General features: G+C 40.5%; 1 protein-coding gene across 1 annotated transcript; it reads right to left on the bottom strand.

Annotated features, from left to right (window-relative positions):
• Positions 1-17932: 17932 nt before the first annotated feature.
• On the bottom strand, positions 17933-20526 carry LOC117705557 (mast cell protease 4-like). The gene is made up of 5 exons (XM_034498293.2): positions 20472-20526; positions 19629-19779; positions 19013-19148; positions 18585-18839; positions 17933-18186 (listed from the first exon to the last, which is right to left on the bottom strand). Exons 1-5 carry the CDS (start codon positions 20524-20526, stop codon positions 18040-18042), a joined length of 744 nt encoding a protein of 247 aa, XP_034354184.1. The 3' UTR covers positions 17933-18039.
• Positions 20527-21092: the final 566 nt, after the last annotated feature.

Raw genomic sequence — 21092 nt, 5'->3', positions numbered from 1 at the left:
GAGTACAGCTTGGTTGACAGAATTGTCTTGCATGCATGTTGTCCTGGGTTTAATCCCTAGCACCATAGAAGCAGCATGGTGACACATGCCTGTAATCACTGCACTTAGGTGGAGGGAGGAAGATCAAAACTCAAGGCAATTTGGGGGTACAAGAAAATAGTCTCAGAAAACTGTCTCAGGTAAAAGTAGTCACGTTTGGATTTGTATAATAACAAATAAGTGACTTTTTCTATATTCTGTTGGCAAGAATTAGTAATTTAACATTCTTGAATCAGTAAGGTTACTTGTAGTGAATCAGATTATAGCATATAACACATAAAATGACTGAAACCATTTGGAAGTTAAATGTCTAAGGAACATTCCAGCCAATAATATGGCAAGACCCCCAGTATGCTGTCAAAAGAAAATCTAAATTTTCTTAATGAATTTTGCAATTTCGTTGCCATGTAAAGTGGTGAGCATGTAAAAGTCACCTGGGACTTTTTGAAAGAGATACAATAAGTGCTCCACTGATCCCACTTCTTAGACAAAGCAGATAAACATCTGCCAACAGATATTCTAAAGTAAGAAGATTTTTCTTAAGTAAGAAGATTTTCAAATCTTTTTAAACTAATTTTTGAAAGCTCAGTATATGTTTTGATCATATCTGTTGTATTGTATTGTAATAAAAATGTGTCACTCTAAGAGACTGAGAGCTTTGCTAGACTTCACAGCTAAGTTAATGATACACCTTGAAGTCACTAAGACTTATGACTGCTGTCCTACTGTGTGCTCACACTGCTGGTTAACCAGCCTTTCAGAGAACAAAGTAACAACCAACCCTACTTGTATTGGGTTTCCCATGTAATCAGCTGTCAGAATTGAAGCTGCTACTCCCTTGCCCTGACCCAGACCCATTCATGAGTATCACTTGCTGAAAGCAACAATTTCACATGTTGAAAAGGATCTTCTCAAGTGAATATCCACCATGAATGGTGAGCACATTTGTGTATATTGGATGATAAACTTTTATGGTTGTTGTCTGAGTCAGATGGAGTCAGTGATTCAATCCCTTGCACATTTCTGTTTAGGATGTCTGTAGAGTATCCCATTCCTTCCCTGTGTGATGCTTTCTGTGTTGTTCAGTATAAACAGAGCAAAGCCCTTTGTGAAGGACAGACACACAGACATACTGGCACAGATACAGACATGGACAGATTCATAAGACAGCCTCTGTCAGGCACAAACCAGACTCACACAACAGACACAGAGAACTGAACACATGGTAGTGTGGTATAGAGAATTTAATTATGACTGATTGTTAGTTAAATGGCTCCAAGGGAAATGCTTTTCTTTCTTTCCTTACAGCAGCACTGATGCATAATTGGTGATTTGGAGTTAATCACTGTGATGGCTATTCCTGGTTAGCAACTTGACTACATCTGGGATTAACTTAAGTGCAAGAGGTTGGGTATATCTGTGAAGAACTTTTTTCTCAACTAAACTCCTTGTAATGTGAAGACCCATCTTTAATTCATACCTGTCAAACATGGAAAATCCACCATTAATCTGGACCACTCCTTCTGGTGGCAGCTTATACAGGGACATGGAAGAAGGAAGTTTTCTCTCTCTTTTTGTTTCTCTCTCACCCTTTCTCTCTTCCTCTCTCCCTCCCTCCCTCCCTTTTTCCCTCCCTCTTTCTTTTCCTCTCTCCCTTCTAGCTTGCCCTTGCTCTCTGTGGCAAATAAATCTCTTCACAGACATTAAAGTCTTCATGAAATTGGCATACACTGAAGACCAGCTGAGCTATCTAGCCATGTGGACTGACAACTACTGGATTCTTAGATTTTTTGTTAGTAGACAGACATTGTTTTATTAGCTAGACCACAGCCTGTAAGCTGCCATAATTCATTGATGGATTGAAGTTCTTTCAGTTCTGCTCCTCTAGAGAATCCTGATGGATAAGATCACTGATAGTTTAATCCATACTTACCCTGTCTTTTCCCAGTTCTTCCCAGATCTACCCCCACTTCCCTTCCCACCATATTTTAAGGCATTGTTTCCACAATAATATTTGTACAGCCCAAATAGTCTTAGGTTTGTGGCCTTCCACTGGAGTGTGCTGACCTTCTCTGGGGCCTTGTACAAGGAGTTTCAAAGAATAAAATATTCACGTACGACTTTCCCTTATAGGATTTTAACTACAGAGGTGAACTGTTTCCTAAGTAAAAAATAATTAAACTAGAACATGATTAAAGATAGGATTTATTTGCCAGAGAGTGAGGGCAGGCTGGCAGAAAGAGAGAGAGAGACAGACAGGGAGAGAGAGAGAGAGAGAGAGAGAGAGAGAGAGAGAGAGAGAGAGAGAGAACTTCCTTCTCATGTAGCCCAGGCTGTTCATAAACTCAGTATGCAGCCAAGGATGATCTTGAATTTCTGGTCATTGAACCTCTACCTCAAAAGTCCTAGAATTACAGGAGTATACTACCACATCCCACTTAATAACACTGTATTTTATAACTAAAACTCACTAAAAGATTTTAGATGTTGATATGGAAAATATCTAAGACAATTAAAATATTGATTACCTTAATTTAGTCATTTTTCCTGTACACATATAGCAAAGAAATCATGTTGTATGTCATAATTACATGCAATCTTTACTTGTCAAGTTAAAAGTGTAATCAAAGGGATACCCAAATACAAATACTACCAGGAAAGAGCTTGTCTTTCAGGAGTGCAGGCACACCTGAGAGCACAGGTAAGACCACCACTTCTGCTCTGAGGGACCTGCCTGGAGACCTCAGGACACAGGAACTGCGGAGCAGCCTGGGGAAGGATCCTCCTTATGGTTTCCATCTGTGTCTGGAGCTGATCCTGTGCCATAGTGCTCCATACCCAAATACTGTTTGGAGAAAGATGATCTCCCAGGAGTGCTGGTACAGTCCTGTGAGCACAGGTAACACCACCACTTCTGCTCAAATTCCTGGCCCAAGAGGGACCCACCCAGAGTCCTTGGGACACAGGAACCAAGGAACAGCTGGGGAGAGAATCATTCAGGTTTCTATCTGCACCTTGGAGCTGACCCTGGGCCACAGCTCTTTATACCCAGATTCATTCCAAGAGGACTGACACATGGGCTTTCAGGAGTAACAAGCCACAGTCAAAGACATCAAGACCAGCTAACACCAGAGATATCCAGATGGCAAGAGGCAAGGGCAAGAACATAAGCAACAGAAACCAAGGCTACTTGGTATCATCAGAACCCAGTTCTCCCACCACAGTGAGCCCTGGATACCACAACACACCAGAAAAGCAAGACTCTAAAGTCACATCTCATGATGATGATAGAGAACTTTAAGAAGAACATAAAGAATTCCCTTAAATAAATACAGGAGAACACAGGTAAACAGGTAGAAGCCCTTAAAGAGGAAACACAAAAATCCCTTAAAGAATTACAGGAAAACACAACCAAACAAGTGAAGAAATTAAACAAAACCATGCAGGACATAAAAATGGAAATAGAATCAATAAAGAAATCACAACGAAAAACAATTCTAGAGATAGAAAACCTAGGAAAGAGATCAGGAATCATAGACACAAACATCATCAACAGAATACAAGACATAGAAGAAAGAGTCTCATATGCAGAAGATACCATAGAAAACTTTGACACAACATCCAAAGAAAATGCAAAATGCAAAAAGCTCCTAACACAAAACACCCAGTAAATCCAGTACACAAAGAGAAGACCAAACCTAAGGATAATAGGTATAGACGAGAGTGAAGATTTCCAACTTCAAGGACCAGTAAATATTTTCAACAAAATTATATAAGAAAACTTCCCTAAGCTAAAGAACAAGATGCTCATAAACATACGAGAAGGCTACAGAACTCAAATAGACTGGACCAGAAAAGAAATTTCTCTCGTCACATAATACTCAAAACACCAAATGCAAAAAAAAAAAAAAAAAAAAAAAAAAAAAAAAAAAAAAAAAAAAAAAAAATATTAAAAGCAGTAAGAAAAAAATCAAGTAACACATAAAGTCAGACCTTTCAGAATTACACCAGACTTCTCAGCAGAGATTATGAAAGCTGGAAGATCCTAGGTAGATGTTATACAGACCCAAAGAGAACACAAATGCCAGCCCAGGCTACTATACCTAGCAAAACTCTAAATTACCATAGATGGAGAAACTAAGATACTCCATGACTAAACCAAATTTACACAATATCTTTCCAAAAATCCAGCCCTACAAAGGATAATAGACAAAAATTCCAACACAAGAGAAAAACTAGAAAAAGCAAGGAAGTAATCTTTTGACAAACCGCAAAAAAGATAGCCAAACAAACATAATTCCACCTCTAACAACAAAAATAACAAGAAGCAACAATCACTGTTCCTTAATATCTCTTAACATCAATGAACTCAATTCCCCAATAAAAAGACATAGACTAACAGACTGAATACGTAAACAGGATCCAACATTTTGCTGCATATAGGAAACACACCTCCGTGTCAACTAGTGACACTACCTCAGAGTAAAGGTCTGGAAAACAATTTTCCAAGCAAAGGGTCCCAAGAAACAAACTGGAGTAGCCATTCTAATGTTGAATAAAATTGACTTTCAACCAAAAGTTATCAAAAAAGATAAGGAAGGACACTTCATATACATCAAAGGAAAAAAATCTAACAAGAAGAATTCTTTTTTTTCCTTTTTTTTTATTAGATATTTTATTTACACTTCAGATGGCATCCCCTTTCCCCATCCCCCTCCCACCCCGCCTTAGGAAACCCCTATCCCATGCCCCCTTTTCCTTTTTGCATTTATACATTTTTTTAAAATAATGTTAATCATAGGCTTTATAAGTTTGGAATTGTTCAATCAGAGGTCTAACCCACTGACCAACCTAGATATAACAACTATCTTTGACTGGTGGAGATACTTGAACATCTGTCTCCCTGTCTCCCCCCTCTTTCTCTCTTTCATCACCTAGCTTCTCCTCTCTTTCTTCTTCTCTTCTTACTCCTTTTCTTCCTCTCAGTACTCCTCCTATCTTAGCTCCTCCTACACATCACCCTTCCTGTTAAAATGAAACTTTTCTCTCAAAATACAATTAGAGCATAATTATGCCAATTTGTACCAGTGAGGTACAGGATAGTCCTAATACCCAGTCCATCCTTTTGTTGACTAACCAGCTCCTCTGTCATCTATTCTAACTAAAACATTTAGTTCTGAACCTGGTTTTAGGATGAATGTCAGCTGACGACCATCCACTCAAATCTTTTCTCTTAAGGTCAATAGCTATATGTTTTCAACCCCATCAGAAATCCAGAATGACTGAGTTAACTATAATTGTGGGAAGCAAAAATCATAGTTTCTAAAACAGCCAATTTATAGAGACCTCTGAACACCTGGACACTCGCTCTACTTCAAAACTTTGGAGCATCTGTTCTTCTGCCTTCTGGCCCAGGATCATCTGACAGACCTTAGTGCTGCAGAATTATTAAGGGCTGATTACTCTGTCTAGGCAGATATAATCAGTCGACTATTCTGCAAGTGTGTCCTTTTCTGGACAGTAATTTGTCTGTAGAAGGGAAGTGGCAATTCTTGCTTAGTGGCTGTCTCACCACAACTGGAGTAACTCCAAGGATGCTCAATTTCTTCTTAGAATTCAATATAGGAAGCTGTCCGGAGCAGACAGGTCTCTAATGAAAATGAACATTAATACTGAAATGTTTGTCATGACAATTCTAAGGATTTCTGATGTTTTGAAAACCAGCTATCCATGTAAGGTAATCTGGACTGTTGCCTGTTAACTCCACCCAGCTATTTCTAAATAAAACATAGAGAACACCCTTATAATAAACTCCAAGTCATGAATTTGCTATAGTCCCTTAACTCACAGGCTGACCATCTCAAATCAGTTAAAAAAGGTAAAGAAGGACTGGGTCTAAGCTTTGTATTCCTAAATGTGTTATACTGGTACAATGCCTATGAGAGTAACAATATTCATCTCACTCTTATATCACTAAGAAGCTCATGCCAATGAAAACCTTAAAATTTGTAAACAAAGTAAATTGGTGCCATTTAAGAATTTATATCTTCATCTTGATATTAATTATACAGATTTCTACTAATAGGTTATGGCTATGCAATAAACCCTAGCTAATCCTCTCTATTCTGACAAAACCACTACTTTTCCCTAGAGAGACAGCCCAACATTTACCACCTTAGTCCCCATGCCCAGGAATAGGGGCGCTGACTCATCATTAGCTTCTTCAAGCTGATTATGGGCGTTGAGATATTAGAAGAGGAGTGGTGGGGAGAGCAAATTGACAATCCTCTGATGCTGTGTCTTCGCTGCCTCCAGATGGAATTCCCGGACCTCAGAGGTTTGAGCAGGTCTGCCCATCTTGCTTGTTGAGTAGATACACCAAGGCTGATCATTCTGCAATATACAATTCTCAAAACAAATTTTAGTATCAAGATAGTTTTTTTTTTTAAGAGGGCTGACATTTTATTAAGAATGTTGGTTCTAACCGCTTTTCTATTTTCCCCCTCTTTTATTGGATATAATATTTACATTTCAAATTTTATCCCCTTACCATATTTCCCCCACCACCCAGGAACCCCTTATCCCATCCCCCCTCCTCCTGCCTACGAGAAGAATTCTTAATTCTGAACATCTATGCTCCAAATGCAAGGGCACCCACATACATAAAAGAAACTTTACTAAAGTTCAAAGCACACATTGCACCACACACAATAATAATGGGAGACTTCAATACCCCACTCTCAGCAATGGATAGAAACAGAAACTAAACAGAGACACAATAAAACTAAGAGAAGTGATAAACTAAATGGATTTAACAGATATCTATAGAACATTTCATCCAAAAAAACAAAAACAAAAGAATATACATTCTTCTCAGCACCTCATGGTACCTTCTCCAAAATTGACCATATAATTCGTCACAAAACAGGCCTCAACAGATACAAGAAGATTGAAATAATCCCATGAAATCTATCAGATCACCATGGACTAAGACCATTCTTCAATAACAACAAAAACAACAGAGAGCCCACATACACGTGGAAATTGAACAACACCCTTCCTATTCAATGATATCTTGGTCAAGGAAGAGATAAAGAAAGAAATTAAAATCTTTTTAGAATTTAATGAAAATGAAGGCACAACATATCCAAACTTATGAGACACAATGAAAGCAGTGGTAAGAAGAAAACTCATAGCTCTGAGTGCCTCCAAAAAGAAACTGAAGAGGGCATACAGTACCAGCTTAACAGCATACCTGAAATCTCTAGAACAAAAAAATGCAAAAAACTCACAAGAGAAGTAGATGGAAGGAAATAATCAAAGGCAGGGCTGAAATCAACTAAGTAAAAACAAAAAGAACTATACAAAGAGTCAACAAAAAAAGAAACTGGCTCTTTAAGAAAATCTTCCCTCCCTTCCTTCCTTCCTTCCTTCCTTCCTTCCTGCCTTCTCTTTCTTTCTTTCCGTCTTCCTTTGTTTTGTCCTTTTTTTTTTTTTTTTAATCAAATATAGTCTAAGAGGAGGCAAACTAAAAAAAGGAAACTTCGGTTAAGAAAATGTCTCCATCAGATTGTCTAGTAGGCAAAAGATCATTGAGTATTTTCTTAACTGATGATTTACTATTGCAAGTGCCATCTCTGAACAGCTGGAATAAGAAAACACTCTGCACAAGATAGTAATTCTATTCCTTCATGGCCTCTTCTTCAGTTCCTGCATCCAAGTACATGTTTGATTTCCTGTCCTGAATATTATTCATAATGTACTGTAAGATATAAGATGAAGCCCTGGCTCAGATACTGGTGGCTGGAGCAGTCTCCCAGCCAATCTGCTCCCCTCTGGAAACTGAGTCCGGAGGCACCCTAGGGAGGTCTCGGACTGCAGAGCAGCAGGTAGGAGAACCTGAAAACTGCCCTAGGCCTTAGAAGCACAACTGGCAGTAGGGAGCCCCCAGAGCGCACCTGGCATCCAGACCCTGCCCCTGCAGAGAACTACTCCCCTTCTGCCCCTGGCCCAGATACCGGTGGCTGGAGCAGTCTCGCAGCCGATCTACTCCCCCCCTGGAAACTGAGTCTGGAGGCACCCTAGGGAGGTCACGGACTGCAGAGCTGCAGAGGTACCCAAGAGAGGTCAAGGACCGCAGAGCTGCAGGCATCCTAGAGAGGACACGGCCCACAGAGCTGCAGAGCAGGGGACACAATATCCTGAAGCATCATTGAGGAGCAACTACATTCAGAGCAGCAAACACCTAGCTGGTCTACTACTGTGGAGACACCATATCCTGAAATATCCTAGAGGAGCCACTGTACCCAGAGCAGCTGGAGCTCAGGATCATAGAGTCATCCGGACCCCGAGGAGTTCTGACACAACCAAGATAACTGGAAAGGCAGACTCCAGTCAGAACCAGTGAGTGCGAGTAGCACTACAGCTAACCAAATGGCGAAAGGCAAGCATAAGAATGTAAACAACAGAAACCAAAGTCACCTGGCATCACCAGAATCCAGTTCCCCCATCATAGAAAGTCCTGAATACCACATCACACCAGAAAAGCAGGACTCAGAATTAAAATCACTTCTCATGATGATGATGGAGGACTTTAAAAAGGACATAAACAACATTCTCAAAGAATTTGAAGAGAATGCAGGTAAACAGGTAGAAGCCCTTAAAGAAATGCAAGAAAACATAACCAAACAGGTGAAGGAATTACACAAAACCATACAGGATCTAAAAATTGAAGTAGAAACAATAAAGAAATCTCAAAGAGAGACTACCCTGGAGATAGAAAACCTAGGAAAAAGATCAGGAGTCATAGACGCAAGCATCACCAACAGAATACAAGAGATAGAAGAGAGAATTTCATGCGCAGAAGATACTATGGAAAACATAGACACAACGGTCAACGAAAATGTGAAATGTAAAAAGCTCCTAACACAAAACATCCAGGAAATCCAGGACACAATGAGAAGACTAAACCTAAGGATAATAGGTATAGATGAAGGTGAAGACTCCCAACTTAAAGGGCCAATAAATACCTTCAACAAAATTATAGAGGAAAACTTCCCTAACCTAAAGAAAGAGATGTCCTTAAATATGCAAGAAGCCTACAGAACTCCAAATAGACTAGACCAAAAAAGAAACACCTCCTGTCACATAATAATCAAAACATCAAATATACAAAACAAAGAGAAGATACTAAAAGCAGTAAGGGAAAAAGGCAAAGTAACATATAAAGGCAGACCTATAAGAATTACACCAGATTTCTCACCAGAGACTATAAAAGCCAGAAGATCCTGGACTGATATCATACAGGCTTAAGAGAACACAAATGCCAGTCCAGACTACTATACCCAGCAAAACTCTCAATCAAGAAGATGGAGAAACCAAAATATTCTATGACAAATCCAAATTTACACAATATCTTACCACAAATCCAGCACTTCAAAGGATAATTGGTGGAAAACTCCAACACAAGGAGGGAAACTACAACCTAGAAAAAGCAAGAAAGTAATCTTCCAACAACCCTAAAAGAAGGTAGCTATACAAACATAACTCCACTGCCAATAACAAAAATAACAGGAAACAACATTCATTTTTTCTTAATATCTCTTAATATCAATGGACTCAATTCTCCAATAAAAAGACATAGACTATCAGATTGGATACATAAACAGGACCCAACATTTTGCTGCATACAGGAAACGCACCTTTGTGAAAAAGACAGACACTACCTCAGAGTAAAAGGTTGGAAAACAATCTTCCAAGCAAATGGCACCAAGAAACAAGCTGGAGTAGCGATTCTAATATCAAATAAAATTGATTTTCAACCAAATGTAATCAAAAACGATAAGGAAGGAAACTTCATATTTATCAAAGGAAAAATGTACCAAGAGGAACTTGCAATTCTGAACATCTATGCTCCAAATGCAAGGGCACCCACATACATAAAAGAAACTTTACTAAAGTTTAAAGCATACATTGCACCTCACACAATAATAGTGGGAGATTTCAACACCTCACTGTCCGCTATGGACAGATAGTGGAAACAGAAACTAAACCAAGACACAATGAAACTAACAGAAGTTATGAACCAATTGGACTTAACTGACATCTGTAGAACATTTCATCCTAAAACAAAAGAATATACCTTTTTCTCAGCACCTCATGGTACCTTCTCCAAAATAGACCATATAATTGGTCACAAAACAGTTCTCAACAGATACAAAAAGATTGAAATAATCTCTTGTACCCTACCAGACCACCATGGACTAAGACTCGTCTTTGACATGGACAGAAACAACGGAGAGCCCACATACACGTGGAAACTGAACAATGGTCTACTCAATAATAACTTGGTAAAGGAAGAAATAAGAAAGAAATTAAAGACTTTTTAGATTTAAATGAAAATGAGGACACATCATATCAAAATTTGTGGGACTCCATGAAAGCAGTACTAAGAAGAAAAAGCATAGCTCTAAGTGCCCAGAAAAAGAAAATGGAAAGAGGATACATTAACAACTTGATAGCACACATGAAAGCGTTAGAACAAAAAGAAGCTAATATACCCAAGAGGAGTAGACGGCAGGAAATAATCAAACTCAGGGCTGAAATCAACCAAGTTGAAACAGAAAGAGCTATACAAAATATCAACAAAACCAGTAGCTGGTTCTTTGAGAAAATCAACAAGATAGACAAACCCTTAGCCACACTAAACAAAAGGCACAGAGACAGTACTCAAATTAATACAATCAGGACTGAAAAGGGAGACATAACAACAGAAACAGAGGAAATTAAAAAAATTGTCAGATGCGACTACAAAGGCCTATACTCAACAAAATTGGAAAATCTGGATGAAATGGACAATTTTCTAGATAGATACCAGGTACCAAAGTTAAACGAGGAGCAGATAAACCATCTAAACAGTCACATAACCCCCAAGTCACATAACCCTAAAGAAATAGAAGCAGTCATTAAAATTCTCCTCACCAAAAAAAGTCCGGGGCCAGATGGTTTTAGTGCAGAATTCTATCAGACCTTTCAGGAAGACCTAATACCAATTCTCTTCAAACTATTCCACAGAATAGAAACAGAAGGAACAATACCCAATTCGTTCTATGAAGCTACAATTATGCTCATACCTAAGCCTCACAAAGACCCGACAAAGAAAGAGAACTACAGACCAATCTCTCTTATGAATATTGATGCAAAAATACTCAATAAAATTCTTGCAAACTGAATCCAAGAACACATCAAAGCAATCATCCATCATGATCAAGTAGGCTTTATCCCAGGAATGTAGGGATGGTGCAATATTCAGAAATCCATCAATGTAATCCACTACATAAATAAACTCAAAGAAAAAACCATATGATCATCTCACTAGATGCTGAGAAAGCATTTGACAAAATACAACATCCCTTCATGTTAAAAGTCTTGGAAAGAGTAGGAATTCAAGGTCCATACCTAAACATAGTAAAAGCAATATACAGCAAGCCAGTAGCCAACATCAAACTAAATGGAGAGAAACTTGAAGCAACCTCACTAAGATCAGAAACTAAACAAGGCTTCCCACTCTCACCTTACCTATTCAATATAGTACTGGAAGTCCTAGCTAGATCGATTAGACAACAAAAGGAAGTCAAAGGGATACAAATAGGAAAGGAAGAAGTCAAAATTTCACTCTTTGCAGATGATATGATAGTATACTTAAGTGATCCTAAAACTTCCACCAGAGAACTCCTAAACCTGATAAACAACTTCAGTAAAGTGGCTGGATATAAAATCAACTCAAACAAATCAGTAGCCTTCCTATACTCAAAAGATAAACAAGCTGAGAAAGAAATTAGGGAAATGACCCCCTTCACAATAGTTACAAATAATATAAAACATCTTGGAGTGAATCTAACCAAGCAAGTGAAAGATCTGTCAGACAAGAACTTCAAGTCTCTGAAGAAAGAAATAGAAGATGTCAGAAGATGGAAAGATCTCCCATGCTCCTGGATTGGCAGGATTAATTTAGTAAAAATGGCCATCTTGCCAAATTCAATCTATAGATTCAGTACAATCCCCATCAAAATTCCAAATCAATTCTTCATAGAGATAGGAAGAGCAATTTGCAAATTTATTTGGAACAACAAAAAACCCCAGAATAGCAAGAACTATTCTCAACAACAAAAGAACTTCTGGGGGAATCACCACCCCTAACTTCAAACTATACTACAGGGCAATAGTAATAAAAACTGCATGGTATTAGTACAGAGACAGGCAGGAAGATCAATGGAATAGAATTGAAGATCCAGAAAAGAGCCCACATATCTATGGTTACTTGATCTTTGACACAGGAGCTAAAACCATCCAGTGGAAAAAGGACAGCATTTTCAGCAAATGGTGCTGTTTCACCTGTAGGTCAGCATGTAGAAGAATGCAAATTGATCCATTCTTATCTCCTTGTACAAAGCTCAAATCCAAGTGGATAAAGGACATTCACATAAAACCAGATACACTGAAACTAATAGAAGAGAAGGTGGGAAAGACCCTCGAATACCTAGGCATAGGGGAAAAGTTTCTGAACGGAACACCAATGGCTTATGCTCTAAGATCAAGAATTGACAAATGGGACCTCATCAAATTGCAAAGCTTCTGTAAGGCAAAAAACATTGTCAATAAGACAAAACGGCAACCAACAGATTGGGAAATATTTTAACCAAGCCTACATCCGATAGAGGGCTAATATCCAAGATATACAAAGAACTCAAGAAATTATACTCCAGACAACCATATAACCCTATTAAAAATGGGGTACAGAGCTAAACAAAGAATTCTCAACAGAGGAAACTCGAATGTCTGAGAAGCACCCTAAGAAATGCTCAACATTCTTAGTCATCAGGGAAATGCAAATCAAAACAACCCTGAGATACCACCTCACACCAGTCAGAATGACTAAGATCAAAAACTCAGGTGATAGTAGATGCTGACGAGGATGCAGAGAAAGAGGAACACTCCTCCATTGTTGGTGGGTTTGCAAGCTGATACAACCACTCTGGAAATCAGCCTGGCGGTTCCTCAGAAAACTGGACATAGCATTACCTGAGGATCCAGCTATACCACTCCTGGGCATATACCCAGAAGATGCTCCAACATATAATAAGGATATATGCTCCACTATGTTCATAGTAGCCTTATTTATAATAGCCAGAAACTGGAAAGAACCAAGATGTCCCTCAACAGAGGAATGGATACAAAAAATGTGGTACATTTACACAATGGAGTATTACTCAGCTATTAAAAATAATGAATTCGAGAAATTTTTAGGTAAATGGATGGATCTAGAAAATATCATCCTGAGTGAGTTAACCCAATCACAAAAGAACACACATGGTATTTACTCACTGTTAAGCGGATCTTAGCCCAAAAGCTTGGAATAGCAAAGACTCAACCTGCAGACCACATGAAGCTCATGAAGAAGGAAAACCAAGAGGGGATGATGCCTCAGTTCTACTTAGAACGAGTAACAAAAATGCTCAAGGGAGCAAATATGGAAACAAAGATGGGACAGAAACTGAAGGAGGGCCATCAGGAGACCATTCCACCTGGGTATTCATCCCATGTACAGTCACCTAAGCTAGACATGGATGTGGATGGCTAGAAGTGGGTGCTGTCAAAAGTATGATATAGCTGTCTCCTTAGAGGTCTGCCAAAGACTAACACATTCAGAGGACGATGCTCACAGCTAACCACTGATATGATCCAGGGTTTCCCAATGGAGAACTTAGAGAGAAGACTGAAAGAGCAGAAAGGGTTTGTGACCCCAGGAGGAAAGCAACAATACCAAACAACCAGAGCCCCCCAGGGTCTAAACCACCAGCCTGGGAGCACATAGGGAGGGACCCATGACTCCAGCAGTATATGTAGGGGAGGATGGCCTTGTTGGGCATAGGTGGGAGAGGAGTTTCTTGGTCCCATAAAAAACAAACACAGAGTGGGGGGCGGGAATGTGAGGGTGGGGAGGGGCTAGTGGGGGGTAGGTGCGGGCACTTCCTCATAGAAGCATGAGGAGGGGGGATGGGATAGGAGGTTTCTGGGTGGTGGGAGAAAGTGGTGTAAGGGGATAAAATCTGAAAGGTAAACATAATATCCAATTTAAAAAAAGAGATGAAAAAAGGGGAAAAAGGAGAAAAAAAGAGAAAAAAAGAAAAAAAAAGAAAGAAAAAAAGAAAATTAGGAGATTTAATAACACAAAGGGAAGGATTTAGAAACTTAGGAGGCAGTTTATGTTAATGGAAACAGCATCATAGAAACTGGAAAATTGCCGGGCAGTGGTGGCACGCGCCTTTAATCTCAGCACTTGGGAGGCAGAGGCAGGCAGATTTCTGAGTTCGAGGCCAGCCTGGTCTATCGAGTGAGTTCCAGGACAGCCAAGGCTACACAGAGAAACCCTGTCTCAAAAAACCAACCAACCAACCAAACAAACAAAACAACAACAACAACAAAGAAACTGGAAAATCACACCCTCATTGAAGCACAAGGAGGGGGGTGAGATAAGGGGTTTCTGGGTGGTGGGGGGAATGGGATAAGGGGATAAAATTTGAAATGTAAATATTACAACCAATTTTAAAAAGGGGGAAAAAAAGAAAAGTTGTTAGAACCAACAGCTTTAAAAAAAATGTCAGCCCTCTAGGAAAAACATTTTTTTTTTCTTGATACTAAAACTTGTTCTGAGAATTGTATATTGCAGGATACACAGCCTTGGTGTATCTACTCATCAAGCATACTGAGCAGACCTGCCCAAACCTCCAATGCCCTGGAATTCCATCTGGATGCAGTGAAGACACAGCATCAGAGGCTTATCAATTTACTCTTCCCCTCACCCCTCTTCTAATATCTCAACTCCCATAATCAGCTTGAAGAAGTTAAAGAAGAGTCAGCGCCCCTATTCCCTGAGCTTGGGGACTAAGGTGGTTAATATTGGTCTGTCTTTCTAGGGAAAAGTAGTGGTTTTGTTGGAACAGGGGGGATTAGCTAGGACTTATTGCATAGCCATAACCTATTGGTAGAAATCAGTATAATGAATACCAAGATGAAGTTATAATTTCTTAAATAGTACAAAATTTACTTTGATTTCAAATTTAAGGTTTTCCTTGGTATGAGCTTCTTATTGATATAAAAGTGAGATGAATATTGATACTCTCATGGGCATTGTGCCTGTATAACACATTTAGGAATACAAGGCTTAGACCCAGTCCTTCTTTAACTTTTTTAACTGATTTGAGATGGTTAGCCTATGAGTTAAGGGACTGTAGCAAATTCATGGCTTTGAGTTTATTGTTAGGGTGTTTTCCATATTTTATTTAGAAATAGCTGAGAGGAGTTAATAGACAACAGTCCAGGTTACCTTACATGGATAGTTGGTTTTCCAAACATCAGAAGTCTATAGAATTGATGTTACAAATATTTCTATATTAATGTTCATTTTGATTAGAGACCTGTCAGCTCCTGACAGCTTCCTGTCTTGGATTCTAAGAAGAAATTGAGCATTCTTGGAGTTACTTCAGTTGTGCAGTGACAGCCAATAGGTAAGAATTGCCTCTTTCCATCTACAGACAAATTACTGTCCAGAAAAGGACACACTTGCAGAATAGTTGACTGATTATATCTGCCTAGACAGAGCAATCAGTCCTTAATAATTCTGCATCACTAAGGTCTGTCAGATGATTCTGGGCCAGAAGGCTGAAGATTTGATACTCCAACGTTTGGTAGTATAGGGGCTTTCCAGGTGTTCAGCAGTCTCTATCAATTGGCTAAGTTTTAGAAGCTATGCTTAGTGCTTCCCATAATTTCAGTTAACTCAGTCATTCTGGATTTCTGACAGGGTTGAAGACCTATAGTCTCATAGCCAATCCTGGTTATTTACTTTGAGAGATAAGATCTGAGTAGATGGTTTTCAGCTGACATTCATTCTAAAGCCAAGAAAAAAGCCAGGTTCAAAACTAAGTGTTTTAGTTAGGAGAGATGACAGAGGTTCTGGTTAGTCAACAAAATGATGGACTGGGTATTAGGACTATCTTGTACCTCACTGGTACAATTAGGAATAATTATGCTCTAATTGCATTTTGAGAGAAAAGTTTTATTTTTAACAGGAAGGGTGAAGCTAGGTGATGAGAGAAAGAGGGGGGCATGGAGACAGATGTTCATGTGTCTCCACCAGTCAAATATAGTTGATATATCTAGGTTGGGTATTGGGTTACACTTCTGATTGATCATTACCAAACTTATAAAGCCTTTGATTAACATTTAAAAAATGTATAAAAGCAAAAAGGAAAAGGGGGCATGGGATAGGGGTTTTCTAGGGAGGGGAAATGGGGAAAGGGGATGGCATCTGAAATGTAATTAAAATATAAAAAAATTAAAAAAGATATAAGATGAAATAAACTCCTTCCTCTTAAAAAAGGCAATGAAAGAAATCTAATAAAAGCAGTCTACCATCATGATTCCCCTCACCCACCAACAGTGTCATTCGAAAACTGTTTTGATACAAAGTTGTATTTTTTCCTTCCTAAAAATGTTTCTAGGCCTAGAAAAATTACTTATTTACAAAATAATTGATAAAAACATTCCTTGTTTGGCAGGAGAATAGATGGAACCAGGTGTTAACACCTGTGGCAGGATAGTACTAACCCTGGCTCACCAGAGACTGGATTCTCTTCATTGTAAAAATTTTTGTTTTCTGAAAGTAAATCTCCTTTCTTCATTGTTTAGCACTTAGACTTGATCATTCCTGTCAATTGCAATTGCTGTGGTCTAAAGACTTACTCACATTCTCTGACTTCTGGGTTGGTTTCCACTTTTGCAATGCTAGGCAGTCTTGTATTTGATAGCTTTCTTTACATGTCTACTGTGCAGTGCTGAAGCTGGAAAGCTAGACATGAGGCTGCCAGGCTGTGAGGAGGGCTGAGGTGCTGAGGTCCTGGCCTGGGGCTGCTACTGGCAGCAGGTTTTCATGGTACAGTAGTCAGAGGGCCACATGCACTGTATTAGGCCTCTTTGGGGCATAGTAGACCTCTTGTGTGGTCTCTTCTATTAAGAGTCCACAGTACCCTACAGCTGATGTGTCCTTTCCCTTGACTAAAGACGTTGGGGGCTTTGGCTTGTAAGAGGAGAGCAGGCCACTTAGAAGTTCAACTAACCCTGACATTCTTCTGAAAGGCTGTTACATTTGGGTGGCAAAGAAGCAGGTCTAGACCCACCATGGGAAGTACTACTTCATGCTAAGTACTGGAGGGTCTCTTGCCAACGATGGCAACTTCTGCCCTGTGTTTTTCTCCAGAAAGTGCTGATGCTCTCCTGTGGTGCCTGCTGCAGCCACAGTCATGGTCCAAGGACTTCTGAGGGCAGGCTCTCCTCTAGCTTCAGGTGCATTGAGAGCTCAGATGGAGTCAGCAGCATGAGTGTTGAGGACACAAGGTATCAACAGCCATGTCTGACCTAGATATGGAATTTCCTATGATGTGTGGAAAGACACAGTGGCTATGGCATGGGGTTTGTGGGCAGAAGAGCTGAGAGACACAGAGGGAGAAGAAAGGACAGTAGAGGAGACGAACAGAAGAGTGCACACTACTCTGGATATGGAATCTTACTCTACACACCCATGCATGTTAGATAATATTGAGTCATCCAAAGTATTCCACCTGTGCTGGAAGTCAGTACTCAAGATTGTTAACATGGCAGGATAGTAGTTCAAGTCAAATCTTCATTGTGCTTAGAGAGGTGCTGAGTGTTTAGAGCACAGCCTGGAGTCACACAGGTACAAGAGATTATGTCTTTATTGAGGTGCATTACAGGGAATAATCCATCATCACAGATTTGTCTATCTTTGAGATTGTCTTGGGGATAGGCCGGGGGCAGGCTGGGGGCAGGCTGGGGGCAGGCTGGTGCTGGCTGTGCTGAACTCAAGGGGTGCCAGATAAGCTCAGGCTTGGAGACTCTGACTCAGGATGCTCAGGATTTAAGCTACTTGCCCTTTAGGACGTCATTAATCCAGAGCATGTATGAGGAGATTCGAGTGAAGACTGTAGGGGGCTTTTCAACTGGGTAAATATTGTAAGATACAATACCGTGGGCCACACCAGCACACACTAGAGGTCCCCCAGAGTCTCCCTGTAGGTGAGAAAAATAAGAGTATGAGCAAAGATTGCTTTCCCCCAACTTCTAATGCCCCAACATAGCTACTCCCAGATTGAAGTAAGAAGTCCTGGTTCACTATTATTCCTAAGTTAGGGATTTAATGACTAATTCCCCCTCCTCCCTGGCCTTAACCCATTGCTAACATGACTCCCTTTACTTCCTTCCTGTCTCATATCTAGCCTCATGGGAAGGTTGCCAGAAGGGCTTGGGCACAAGGAGATGAGACAGAGAGGGAGATTTTATTTCCCAAATTCTCAGGGCTAGAAGCCTAAGAACACAGGCATTAGTCAGTGCCACGGAGAGCTGTTTGGCACACTTCCTCCACTGATGCTGTTTCCTGATGTGGTGAGGAAAAGCAGATGTGCACTCACTTTGTATACGGATTTTAACGTTGTGGGACTGCCCACGCAGACCTGGAGGTTATCGTCATAATGCTTATGTTTTTTACAAGCCTCTTTATCCATGATTCTCAGTTTCACCTCCCTCAGGGTGTCTGAGGTAGGTTTATCCACTCCAGTTCGCCCCCAGCCAGCTGCCCAGCACATTTCCCCAGGCTTGATAAAGTCAGAGGGACCAGGCAGGGGAATTACATCCACAGCAGGAGTCAACTCAGCTTGCTCTTCAAGCTGTTGGGGGAAGGAGAGAAGAGATGTTAAACCAAAGACAGATGCTTAGACATGGGCCCTTTCCCATTGGAAACTCAGGAGTGTTTTCTGAGGAAATGATTTTGACAGGAAAGAATTTCCAGGTGGAAAGATGAGGATTGGAGACTTAAGCAGACCAGGAAAAATAAGGGCACCTTCAGTAACATGATGTCATTGAGACCCAAATTCCAAATAAACTTTGGGTGAGGAATTTGTTTTTCAACTTTTATCTTCTGCTGTGTGGGTTCTGTCTTGCTCACATCATGAGCTCCAAGGGTGACACTGATTTTTCTGTTGAAAAATAAAAGAAGCAGTGAGACATGCTGGTCATACGAAGACTCCTTCCATAGAGACAGCAACAGGATCTATATTCTGCCCCAGTGCAGAGAACAGAGAGACATGAATGGAGCTCCCAGGTCTACAGCCTTGCCAGAAGGATGTGGCTCAGCAAAACTTAGGACTGAAAACTCTTCCCATACCCCACTCCCAGTACTTGGATTGAAACCATGGCTTTCCCCATTACTGATAAGCCCTCTACACCAGAGCAAGACATGAACTGTAGTTTTGGTCATGACTAGAGCCATACTTAAAGCTCTGATCTCTGAAAATGGAGACCACACATGAATGGTCCGGTGAGGTCTTGTGCTCCCTTTTCCTCTCAGTGACAGGAGAGGCTATCTGGAGATGAGCAGTGCTCAGAGCCTTCCTCAGGCCTCTGCTGCTCTGTGACTCTGGCTCCTGCATTTCCTCATGGGAAGAGAAGACTCTTACCTTCCTTTACAGTGTGCAGCAGTCAGCACAAATTGGCGGGTTACGAGAAACCCACCACAGCTGTCCTGGCGACCACTGTAACGGATGATCTCCAGATGGGCCATGTAAGGGTAGGAGTGTGGTTTAGCTTCAACACCACCAATAATCTCCTCTGGAACAAAGAAACCCCAGTACCTGGTCACAAACTTATGGAACATTCCAACAAGGCACTAGCAAGGGAAGATGGGGCCAAAGTTGAGTGACTACTCCAAGCCCACCCCATCTTGCATGGGGCTCAGACCCCTCCACATGACCTTTTTTTCCTCTCCTCTTTATCTTTCCTTCCCAGTGCTCCCTGTCCACCATCATCCTTCATTCAGAACACAATGGTCATTCATGTTTCTGACTTTCTACTTCATCAGACAGTTCTTCAAACCCTCATCCCATCTTCCTCAACATTAAGGGAAGGGCAGAGAAGAGCTGCCTATGAGAACAGGGTAATTTGTTGTAAACGTTGTAAAGGGAAAATAATTTTTCATTATTCCTTGACCTATAGATTTCTCCTGAACTACCTTAATTTACGATCCTGCCTTAGGTTAGGGTATCTAGTTGTTGTTTTTTTTCTTTCTTTTCTTTCTTTCTTTCTTTTTTTTTTTTTTTTTTTTTTTTTTTTGAGACAGGGTTTCTCTGTGTAGCCCTGGCTGTCCTGGAATTCACTCTGTAGACTAGGCTGTCCTCGAACTCAGAAATCCACCTGCCTCTGCCTCCCAAGTGCTGGGATTAAAGGCGTGCGCCACCACAGGTTAGGGTACTGTGGTCCACTGCTGAAAACTAAAAGGTTAAGGAGATGAAGACAAAACTCACCAGTGCCAGCTCCTGAAGGCAAGAGAAGTGCCATCAGGAATAGTAGGGCCTGCATTTTGCCAGTGGTGAAGTCTGGGAAGAGCTTCTGGCGTGTTCCTGTCCTGGTTCCTGCTTTTATAGCTCCAAAGTAGGAGAAAGAAAGGGCAGGAAACCACAGATCTGGCTTGGACCAGCTTTATTTTCCTTATCAGAAATTTGCATGACTGCTCTCTGGTGGTGTAGAATCTGTGGCCAGATTCTGAGAATCCTGGATCCCAGGATAAGGTAGCAACTGCACCCCTCAAAGCAGCTCCTAGGAGGCCTGAAAGCAACAGAAAAGGACAGTAATCTTGGTCAGGAATCACGGAACTGTTCTTGTAAGCATCCTGGTATTATTGTCTGCTTTGAGACTCATGCTTCATATGTGTAAAGTCTCACCTCTGTCACTGTAGCACAAACACAGGCATCTGTAGTGTATGAACATATGGGTGAGAGGGAGTACATTTTATTTACAAAAACTGGTGGGGGGGCTGATTTAACCGGAAGGTCATTGTGTGTGTTGACCAGTGTGAGGGCATCTCATCTTTATTCCAATAAGTAGGAGATGAGAGAATGTGGCTGTGAGGGATGAAGGTGTGGGGA

This window comes from Arvicanthis niloticus, chromosome 3 (genome assembly GCF_011762505.2).
Source record: "Arvicanthis niloticus isolate mArvNil1 chromosome 3, mArvNil1.pat.X, whole genome shotgun sequence".
Classification (NCBI taxonomy): domain Eukaryota; kingdom Metazoa; phylum Chordata; class Mammalia; order Rodentia; family Muridae; genus Arvicanthis; species Arvicanthis niloticus.
This window is presented reverse-complemented; position numbering and strand designations above follow the sequence as displayed.

What these genes read in the sequence shown, in the direction of transcription:
- LOC117705557 (XM_034498293.2), bottom strand. Translation starts at nt 20,526, where the DNA reads ATGCAGGCCCTACTATTCCTGATGGCACTTCTCTTGCCTTCAGGAGCT. An exon ending in GCCTTCAGGAGCTGGCACTG is followed by an intron (nt 19,780 to 20,471) that starts GTGAGTTTTGTC and finishes TCTTTGTTCCAG; the next exon opens with AGGAGATTATTGGTGGTGTT. An exon ending in GCTGCACACTGTAAAGGAAG is followed by an intron (nt 19,149 to 19,628) that starts GTAAGAGTCTTC and finishes ATTTTTCAACAG; the next exon opens with AAAAATCAGTGTCACCCTTG.